This window comes from Pseudochaenichthys georgianus, chromosome 19 (assembly GCF_902827115.2).
Source record: "Pseudochaenichthys georgianus chromosome 19, fPseGeo1.2, whole genome shotgun sequence".
Classification (NCBI taxonomy): domain Eukaryota; kingdom Metazoa; phylum Chordata; class Actinopteri; order Perciformes; family Channichthyidae; genus Pseudochaenichthys; species Pseudochaenichthys georgianus.
The window spans coordinates 21,045,010-21,055,245 of NC_047521.1; the positions used below are offsets into that span (position 1 = coordinate 21,045,010).

The 10,236-nt window shown below is 39.5% G+C and overlaps 3 protein-coding genes across 3 annotated transcripts; 1 reads left to right on the forward strand and 2 right to left on the reverse strand.

The window, feature by feature from the left end:
• Positions 1–12: 12 nt before the first annotated feature.
• On the reverse strand, positions 13–2,358 carry LOC117464729 (putative nuclease HARBI1). The gene is made up of 2 exons (XM_034107355.2): positions 1,531–2,358; positions 13–569 (listed from the first exon to the last, which is right to left on the reverse strand). Exons 1-2 carry the CDS (start codon positions 2,204–2,206, stop codon positions 154–156), a joined length of 1,092 nt encoding a protein of 363 aa, XP_033963246.1. The 5' UTR covers positions 2,207–2,358; the 3' UTR covers positions 13–153.
• Positions 2,359–4,083: 1,725 nt separating this feature from the next.
• pigp (phosphatidylinositol glycan anchor biosynthesis, class P) lies at positions 4,084–5,984 on the reverse strand. The gene is made up of 5 exons (XM_034107364.2): positions 5,767–5,984; positions 5,593–5,677; positions 5,177–5,249; positions 4,950–5,068; positions 4,084–4,668 (listed from the first exon to the last, which is right to left on the reverse strand). Exons 2-5 carry the CDS (start codon positions 5,672–5,674, stop codon positions 4,553–4,555), a joined length of 390 nt encoding a protein of 129 aa, XP_033963255.1. The 5' UTR covers positions 5,675–5,677; positions 5,767–5,984; the 3' UTR covers positions 4,084–4,552.
• A 220-nt stretch (positions 5,985–6,204) lies between these two features.
• On the forward strand, positions 6,205–9,600 carry rexo4 (REX4 homolog, 3'-5' exonuclease). The gene is made up of 8 exons (XM_034107350.2): positions 6,205–6,716; positions 6,826–7,154; positions 7,236–7,382; positions 8,025–8,218; positions 8,320–8,408; positions 8,502–8,576; positions 8,667–8,741; positions 8,887–9,600. Exons 1-8 carry the CDS (start codon positions 6,495–6,497, stop codon positions 9,055–9,057), a joined length of 1,302 nt encoding a protein of 433 aa, XP_033963241.1. The 5' UTR covers positions 6,205–6,494; the 3' UTR covers positions 9,058–9,600.
• Positions 9,601–10,236: the final 636 nt, after the last annotated feature.

Consider the following 10,236-nt stretch of genomic DNA (forward strand, 5'->3'; position numbering starts at 1 on the left):
GTCTTTAAATGAAATGAAAAGACAACATGCGTCACATTTTCCGTTAGTGTCAACAGTAACAAACTATTTACATTTTGCATAATGAGCTGGGTTTTGGGTCCAGTGTTTGTCCTCGATGTATGTTGATGACAACACACCCGCTCAAGCATCCTCTTATGTGTTTTGATTCGATGTGTCCTGGCTACTGAAGCTGCTAGAGAACTTAACATCGATGATTTCCTGTCTGGCTTTTAAGGCCTCGGGGATGATCTCGGCTGGCACTGTTCGCAACTTGCTTGGATGCAGGGGCTCAATTTTACCAGCCACAGGCGGGGGAGGGACGGAGAACTTCTTAGCCAGGTTATGAAGGACACAGCATGCCTTGATGATGTTGTTTTTTTTGTCCAAAGATTCATCGTTTGCAAAACCAAGTTGCATCAGACACCTGAAACGCCACTTCATGGAGCCGAGTGTATTCCGCATTACCTTTTGGATCTTTGTGTGGGCCTCGTTAAAGCGGATCTCTTTTTCATTTGCAGGTTCTGCCACAGGAGTCAGGACATGTTTGCTCAGGTTGTATCCTTTCCCACCTAAAAGAGACAGGACATTATGCAATTAAAAATATGTAGCATTAATTGTGGAGGGTACAAACCAGACTTGCAGTGTACAGGCCTTTTTTTGGCAGACAATTGAGAAACTGTACACTTCCCTAAAGGAAACCGCATGATTAAACCAGAAGATAGTGGTGGATGAAGCTATGTGTTTCAGAACTGACACTAAAAAGGATGTGTAACGTTCCTGCATACAATATAATAATAGTAATATAATATAATTATACTAATAACATGATATCAAGAAGTAATTGTATGATATGACAGCATTACAGGGGGTTGTTACAAAATGCTGCTGACATTGTTATGATGTGATATGATCTTTTGAAATCTTGAAGTATTACATTAATTCTTTAGAAACAGTTTTATTTTGCTTCAAGGCCAACTTTCCGACTTGTTCCAGAGATTTCAACCACACATATGGGTCTCTGGTGAGTCTTTGACATATAACTGAACGCTTGACACACAGTCACACTTCACATTAATTTGTTAACCATTAGAACATTTATATCTCTGTGCCTGTAGGGAATTTCCTTACATCTGGGGAAAACCTCTACTTGAACTAAAGGATAAACTGATAACAAGTTGGTGCTTAAAGGTCACTGGGAACATGAAGAACAAATGTAGGCCATTTCTTTAAGGATTCATATGCTCAAAGGCCAATTTAAAAAAAGATCTTGGTCAGATATGCATGTTGTTGTGGTAGTGTAGTGTTTTTGTTTATTTTATTCTTTGAAACAAATACACTGTTAGATACAAAGCTACATTTGAGTTATGTGTTTTGCTTGAGTAGGTTTTATTGACAGGGAGGCAATGAAGTAGTGATGTGTGAGTGGAATGATTATACACTACTACTACTACTACTACTACTACTACTACTTCTACTATAGGCTACTATAATGTGTCACTTTGATCCAGCTTTTGATTATTTGTATCTTACCAATAACCCAAAACGGTCCATGCACTTCCTCCTCCATCTCCTTCCCTTTGATGGATGAGTACCACATGTCCTCCTCATACATGCTGCCCACACAACACTTCTCCACACTCAGTATGTTTCCGTCGCTGTCACATATGAGCTGGCTCGACACCGATGTGAAACCCAACGTGTTGAGGAAAGACCTGAACCTCTCCTTCTCATATGGAGAGGCTCTGATCCTAAAGTGTGCTGGAGCCAGGACACCCAGCGCGTTTGGGATCCCGCAGAACTTCTCAATCCTAGAGGCGACACTATGTTTGGCATTGTGGAACAATGGGAAGGAGATGAACGCATCGGACATCCCGGCCAAGACCTCGGAGACTGTGCTGAGGATCTCGGGGCAATCCGCCTGGCTCTGTCCAGCCCTCAGCAGGAGGTCGGGGGAGGCAACTCCATGCGCGTAATAGTTCAGAGCCACCATGACCATCTCGTCCGCGCACAGTTCTCCTTTCTTCGGGTCGATTTTCTTTAAGCGGATGCGCACAGCGTCTGTGATGAACGCGATACATGGTCTGGTGAGGTGAAACACCAGAAACAAAGCACCGTCGTCGAATTGGTCGAAACACGTCGGATCCACGTGGGTCTGCTCGAGGAGCTCCTTCTGGACCGCGAGCCACACTGGCAAAGCAAAGGCCATTTGATTACTAATGTACTGAGTTTAAATTCAGATGTGACTGGAGAAAAGAACGGCTGACAAAAAGTAAACAGTCGTACATTACAAGTGTCATGGAAGCTGGGTCTTCTTCTGTCATGTTAAGGCAGTCCACAAAGCTGCTCTTCATCGCCACCCAGCGGACAGGCATGCTGAAGTGGAAAGTACTATGACTTTCCAATTAAAACATGTTGAAAATATTTATGTTTATCGTGTGATTGTTGTTATAAAGATAGAGGAACAACATTTGTCCCTTCCCTCTGTCCATTTGACTATATTTGAGTCGGATATGCAACTTTCTATAAACAGGAAAAGCGTTATTAATGGTGTACTTGATGTGATATGTTGTGTTCTATTGGACAGACAATAGTATCATATATATTATTTAGATTCAGATTATTCTTCCACGTTAGCATACATTTCAATGCTTTCATCGTTTTCTTGTTGATCCAAAGAAAAAGGAGACCTTAGTCTTACCAAAATATGAGAGACGAAAAAGCTGCCAAGATTTATATTTGAAAGGAAATACACTTATTTTGAACTCTTAAGGAACTTAAAGGTTACCTATTATGCAAATTCCACTTTCTCATGTCTTTTATACATAAACATGTGTCCCCTCTGTGTAAAGAGATTCTGAAAGTTTCAGGAAAATAGATTCGCTCAATGAGAGGGGCTGTCATTGTGCTGCTTCCCCAAAATAAACTAAATACAGACACTTGTTGTCCGATTTGGAGGGAGAAATAGTCTGCCACATGAAATGGTAAACAATAAAAATCCTTTAGTTAAAAAAAAAAAAATACAGAACCAGACTGTTTCCCCATTTCTATCTTTATGCTAAGAACCAAAGACACTTATTTTCCGATTTGGCGGGGTCGAAGGGGCATCTTGTGCATGCTGGTTTACAAAAGATGCTTTGTCAGGAGATTGTTGACAAAGACAAGTGCAAAACTGGAAGTGACCAAAACACAGTGAAAGGTCACCTATTATTCAAAATCCACTTTTTCATGTATTGTATACATAAACATGTGTCCCCTCTGTGTAAAGAGACTCTGAAAGTTTCAGTACATTTTTTTTTTCTCTTTTTGTCCTGATCCATTTGTATATAAAAACCAAGGTACCCCTCCCCCCCACCCGAATCTCCTCCTAGAGCACCATTGTGTTCTTTTGGGGCGTGGGGAGTGGCTCCTTATTTTCATCTAAAGTAACAGACAGAGAATCAGCACTTTTGAAACAGGGCTGAAACAGAGGGGATTATGGGTAATGCTGCAATGCATGATCTGCTTGGTATTTCGAGCAAAACACTTCAGAGACATGTTTTGTATATATCTGAGACCTATAATATATTGATGAAAAATGGTATAATAGGGGGAAGAGAATTGCTGATTTCCCCCTGTCTTTTTAACAGATATCCCCTTTGTGTATATAGTTTATGAATTCACTCTATATTAGCAGAAGCAGGAAGCCTGTACTGTAAAGAGAAAACTGCTTATCAGTTAAACATATATAGCATCTCAATAAATCCAAATATGGTGCGGAACTTAAAGTGAAAAAGAGGAAATGTAGGTAAGACACTCAAAATAAAACATTAACATGTATACTTTGGGACTGAAGTAGATCTGAGTCGTTAAGATCAGATGAATGTATCTTGTGCTTTAACATTGTAAGTCAGAATCATTGCATTTTGAAAACAATAACCCACTAAACTGCTTCAGCAATCAGGACTCAGGATTTTTTTGTAGCTTCACTCCTAGTATTTTAGCAGTGGACACTGAGGTTACTATCTTCCCCTTGATAATCGCAATGGAACAAACATTATGTAAGATATCTTCTTTATGATAATTGTTACAAATATTAATCACATTTTCTTTGCATAAAGCAAACATGTATACAAATTGATTTATTGAATATAATCATATATTACATGCTCCAACAATAAGTTATTGGTGACATTGTGTTACATCACACTCATATTACAGCTTTTCACGCGAACGCACGCACACACGCACACACGCACACACACACACACACACACACACACACACACACACACACACACACACACACACACACACACACACACACACACACACACACACACACACACACACACACACACACACACACACACACACACACACACACACACACACACACACACAATCTTGTCCAATGTAGATCCGGAACATACCATATTGTCCCCATGTTGCATTGATCTTTGGTAAATAAACAAAGCAGAATTCTTTATAAACAAAGATGAAAACCGTGACGCCATATTAAATACCCAGCAGCCTTCCTTCTTCTTGGCCTCCAACTAAAATGTGTTTCTGTTTGTCATAGCTTAGGTGACAAATAAAACATTCTGTTGACTTCACTAATGTCAATATCTCTCAGTCTGGGTATTCCCCCTTTGTGGCAGTCTGTTGTCTTCTGACCTTTAGCATACACATCTGTAACAAAAAGGGAAGCATTGAAATATGATGTCAAAATAACTGTATCATATATATTATCATTAGAATATACATACAGTATGATATCCTTTTAAATATGCTTTCCTATTTTCAATTATATATTTTTTGATAATTGGTTATGTTGCTTTTGGTATGTGTTACAGAAGTCATTATACTGTAGTATTAATACTGTATGTGTATAGGGAGGTGTGTTAATGTTGCCCTACAGGTGAATTGCGACCTAAACAATAAGTCTCTGTTAGCATATAGCTTGTCCTCACCTGTCATGTTGTCCAGGGAGTCCAGTGGAGCCGTATTGTTCATGTTCACACCGAAAAGCAACACCAGAATAATCACTAACGTCACCAGCAGATAGATGGGTGCAGCAAGGGCCCAATATCTGCACAAGGAAGGACAATGTCTCAGTTAATGGATCATAAAACGTTTAATATTTATTAACTATTTTGTTAATTGATGACTACTATCCAATCATGGTCTTTATATTTACTTTTGAGGCCAGTAAGTGAGCCCTATTGAATGAAGCCACTCCTCTGGTATAAATGCCCAGAGACAATACAGAACTGTGGAGAGAATAAAAGGAACGTTAATGTGTTATTGATATGGATGACACATGTGTTATGTTTGCATGCCTACTAAGAGTATTTTACATTGGAGATATGCGCTTTGCAGGTATTTTGCACACACAACTATGGCAACAAATCCTCATAATAATAACATAACAACATCCCCTTGTCAAAATGCAGATCTTATTGCAATTGTTTTAATCGCACTGGACTGCCTATGCTATTGCTATGTATTAAAACCGTAACAAACATGCTATTCAATTCCCTAAATATCTATATTTTATCTAGACGTGTTAAGCATTTCAATACTGGATGAGTTAGATGAAAATATGTGACTTACAGAAGCCAAACTGAGAGCCTAGGTAAAGGACAAACCCATAGATGGCTCTCTCAGGCAGAGGAGAAGGAGAGTTTACCACCATGATCTGAAACCACAACAAAAGAAGCAAGAAGATGAAGTGTCGATTCAAAGAATAAATAAAGCTTAAAATCCATGTTTGACCCACTTACATACCTTTGAATTATAGATGAATGCCTTTCAAAGAGCTACCATATATCTTCCTGACAACACACCTAAACTGAGCTTTAGTAATTTATTACGACGACATTGACATAAACAACATGGCGAATGTATCTGAAATGTAAGTAAAAACATTTAACTATCGACTTTTATCGAAAGGTAGGCTGCTTCTTTTCCAAACTGTCAAACATCTCGCCTACGTTTTGTCTGAAGTTATATTCGGTCCGATATGCAACGTTTGCCACACAACGAGTTTCCGCCTTTCGAATAAGAAGCAAAACAAACAGCAAGTTATATATATATTTTAGCGTATTAACATATCACATACACTAAAGTGAATATAAGTTGAAAAATGCAGGACAATGGTGGATTTATTAAAGCCTAACAAATAACTACACATACGCATTTTACGAGCTCGTGTTTCTACCGGACACATTTGGCTGATGCACGTGTCGGAAATATACATTTCAGCATGGCTTTGGATCTGCTGTAGTTCACTGAGCACATTTCATTGCAGATAAGGAAAACATACTAAGATTGTATCTGTTTTGGTTTCGCTAAAAGGTACATTTACTCCGGGGTAACATGTGTAGGTGAGACCGAGTTGACGGTTGATTTTATAACGTTAAACGGTAACTAAGCGACGCAGCTCTGACGGTCCAACGTGGCTGGGGACGGTTAACATACTTTACTTGGAAAATATTTTACCAAAAGTGGCCACAATGTCAGCGGTGAAGGAAAAGACAAAAGACTCGTCTGTTAAAAAAGGACCTGCAACTACAGAAAACAAATACACAGTTAAAAAGAAGAGGAAACAGTGGATGAAGGAGAAGTTTAAAACCATAAATCCTCAACCCCAGAAACAGGAGAAAGCTAAAGTCCAGCAGGTGGCTCCTCCAAAGGATGGCCTCCAGTTCTCTGCGAACTGGAAGGCCTTACAAGAGGTTTGTCATTGAAATGATCTGTCTCTAACTTGTTACCATGTTTCATATCTGTTTAATAGATGTAATCACATTCAGTTTACTGAAGTTCACTTTGCTAAACTTTCCTCAGATGTTGAAGGCCAGTCAGCCGCCGAAGAAGCAGCCTGTGACACCAAAACCTCCCAATGGTGCTCTGCTAAAGAAAGAGACGAAAGAGAAAACTACTAAAAATATTTCCAAGAACAATCCTGGGCAGAAAGACACCAGGAAAAAAGAGAAGCAAAAAGCTGTTGTTGTTGCCCCTAAGGACTCTAAGTTGAACTCAAAGGGTCCAGCTGTCTCGGAGGTCAAACAATCTGCTGCTCCAAAAAGGAAAAAGGACAGTGGGAAGATGAACGGCGAGCAGCCAGCTAAGAAAAAGAAGATGGAGAAGATGGTGGAAGAGACAAAACCTACAGAGTAAGAAGCACTGATGTCTGCTTATATTGAGGTCAAGAGGAATTGTGTCCACTAACTTCATCTTGTTTTTTGCTATTGCAGAGCGGACCTCTGGTTTGATGATGTAGACCCGGATGACATCGAGGCGACGGTGGGAGCTGAGGCAGCAGACATAATGAGGAAGAAGCAGGGCATTCACAAGAGCAATGACACAGAGAGCTCCCTGGTCAAGGAGAAAGCCTTTGAGGGGTGAGTGAGGACAACGTTGGTGGTCTTTTGTAGCACAAATGCTTCATGTAACACTTGTACGAGTGTGACATCCAATTGAACCAGAACGCAACATTGGCACTGGTCCATCTGCTGTGTTTGTGGTCCCTTTGCATCTTATCAATGGCCCTTATTTAGAAGAAGAATTTGGGGTCGTTTTTGAGGCATTTACTTATTTGCTTTATCGCCTTTAGATAAATGAACGATTTATACCACTCTTCTATCTGTACAGTAAAAATAAGGTGAGTTTAAAGACTGATGAATTAGTTATAATAATAATAAGTTATAATATTTAGATTTCTGTTTGTGTTTCCCATTTGACAATGCAGCTTGTCATATAGACTTGGAGCTGGTTTTAATGAATTTAAAACGCATATTAAAAGTGTCAAACACTACTACATGCTATGGAGAAATGTGGCACTCCAGATACATGGCTCAATACAGACAAACGGAGAGGAATTCAAATTGTCTTATCAAAGTCAAATTCCTTGTATGTGTACATACTTGGCAAATAAAGCTTCTGGTTAACAACATATGCAACAAAAACAGATCTTCCTCAGGCAGGTTGATGTCGTAGTGAACACTGTCCACTCATCACCTTGTTTACCATTCGCCCACCGTTAGCCTCACCAGAGCCGTGGCCATTGACTGCGAGATGGTGGGAGTCGGTCCTGACGGAGAGGAAAGCATCTTGGCTCGCGCGTCCCTCGTGAACCAGTTTGGGAAATGCATCTATGACAAATACGTGAAACCCACAGAGAAGGTGACAGACTACAGGACAGCTTTCAGTGGCATCAGACCAGAAGACATCATAGACGGTAAGTAGTGAGAAACTAATACAAGTTATAGTTCATTGCTTTTAAAACGTCTGCATGCTGTGTAACTCCATGACTTGACATCCATGTTTGCCTCACTGCAGGAGAGGATTTACAGACTGTGCAGAGGGAGGTTGCTGAAATCCTGCAAGGCAGAATAGTAGTCGGACATGCCATACACAATGACTTAAAGGTAGCCTGGATGGAGAATCTGAGCAGGAACTTGAATCATTTTCAAAATAAATGTAGGCTCTTGTTTAGCTAATATTTCTATCTGCTGTTTCAGATTTTACTCTTGGATCATCCCAAAAAGAAAATCCGGGACACTCAAAAGTACAAACCCTTTAGGAAGATTGTAAAGGTACGTTTACTTTTTGAAGTTGTGCACCCCACTTTACCAAATCTAAGAATCAGTGTTTAATGTTATGTGATTATTTATTTATATTTTTAGAGTGGTCGACCATCGCTGAAACTGCTTTGCAGAGAAATACTCAACGTTAAAGTCCAACAGGGCGAACATTCATCCGTAAGTCATCAAACACACTACCCACTTAACAAAAAGTGTACCAATTGTTTTCCTATTTCTCTCACATTGACTGTTTATTACACAGTAAGAAAGAATACCAGTGAAAAATATAAAAATAAAGCATCTTGTACCCACTGTTTACCAGGTCCAAGACGCACAGGCCACCATGAGGCTCTACACGTTGGAGAAAAAAAAGTGGGAATCGGACATTAAAGCTAGTCATAATAACAAAGACTCAGACAAGAAGAGGGTGAGAAAGCCAAAGTCCTCCAAGAACAAGAACGTGAACGTGAACAAGAACCTCGTGGGATTCTGAATCCAAAACCAATCTGCTAGGACACCTGTGGATGAGCAGCACAGACTGAAATGATCAGATGTTTGGAAACATGTTCATAAAAATGAGTTTTCAACGAGTGGCCCTCAGACAGGATGTGAAAGACTTGATTGTTTTTGCACAAGACTTTCACAAAGCCAGGAGTGTTCTGCCTGAGCACCTCAGGAAGGAACTTGCACAGGAAGTGAAAGATCTGAGAGATAATTTAGTCTTTTTCTTTTTTTAAACATAAGCCTTTCCATCTTCAAAGACCATCATTTACTTAGATATTTCAGTCGGCGGGAAGTGGAAGCATCCAGAGCTCATGAGGACTTCAGAAAATGTTTCCACTAGCACACGATCTTATTTTTGCATAATGTTTCCAGTGTTATATAAACCGTGTGTTCAGATCCTTGTTCTCCTGTTTGTAGTATTGTGGTTCCTGGTTGCCTTAATTGTTCAAAAAAAAGTATGAATTAAACATGAGAGAAAAGTTTCTATCTAGATATATTGCAATTACTGAAAAAACATAAAATACTAACCAAAGTTGTGTCTGACAGAATTTGTAACATCTAATCTTCTATTTTCACTAAAAATGATCTCTCTTAAAATCAGAGGGCTGACAGATGTAAACAACTTTTGTTTTAACTGATGCTTACCTCTTATAATGACTACACACAAGATGTTTGGAAGCATGGTGACAATTGTGTCTAGTAGCACAGCTGCTAGACAAGATATAGTTTCAACATCCCAACTTGCAATGGTCTCATCGCAGGAAAATGCATCGGCAAGTAAGGAATATGAAATCACACACCATGCTACCATTACTCGTATACAGGAGAAGTCTCTTATATAACATCATTTACTCCAAGTGTTTGAGTGCACAGCTTGTTTCTGCTGATTGACATGGAGGCTCTTTATGCACAGCAACATCAGCCACATTCATTCTTGATCATTTGATCTGAAGTGAGGGAGGAACAAGAGGAACCACCTGTAGAAGGATGGTGTTGACCAAAAACAAGGACGGTATCTTTATCAGGTAAAGATTATTGCATTTTAAACGCAATGACAGTTTTTCAATAATCCTGCTTCCCTATCTTGTTCTTTGTTAACATGGTTTTTATCATAAACAGCAGCTCGTTTACATCCACTAAGTTGGCGGGTTATTCCTGGCTTTGATGG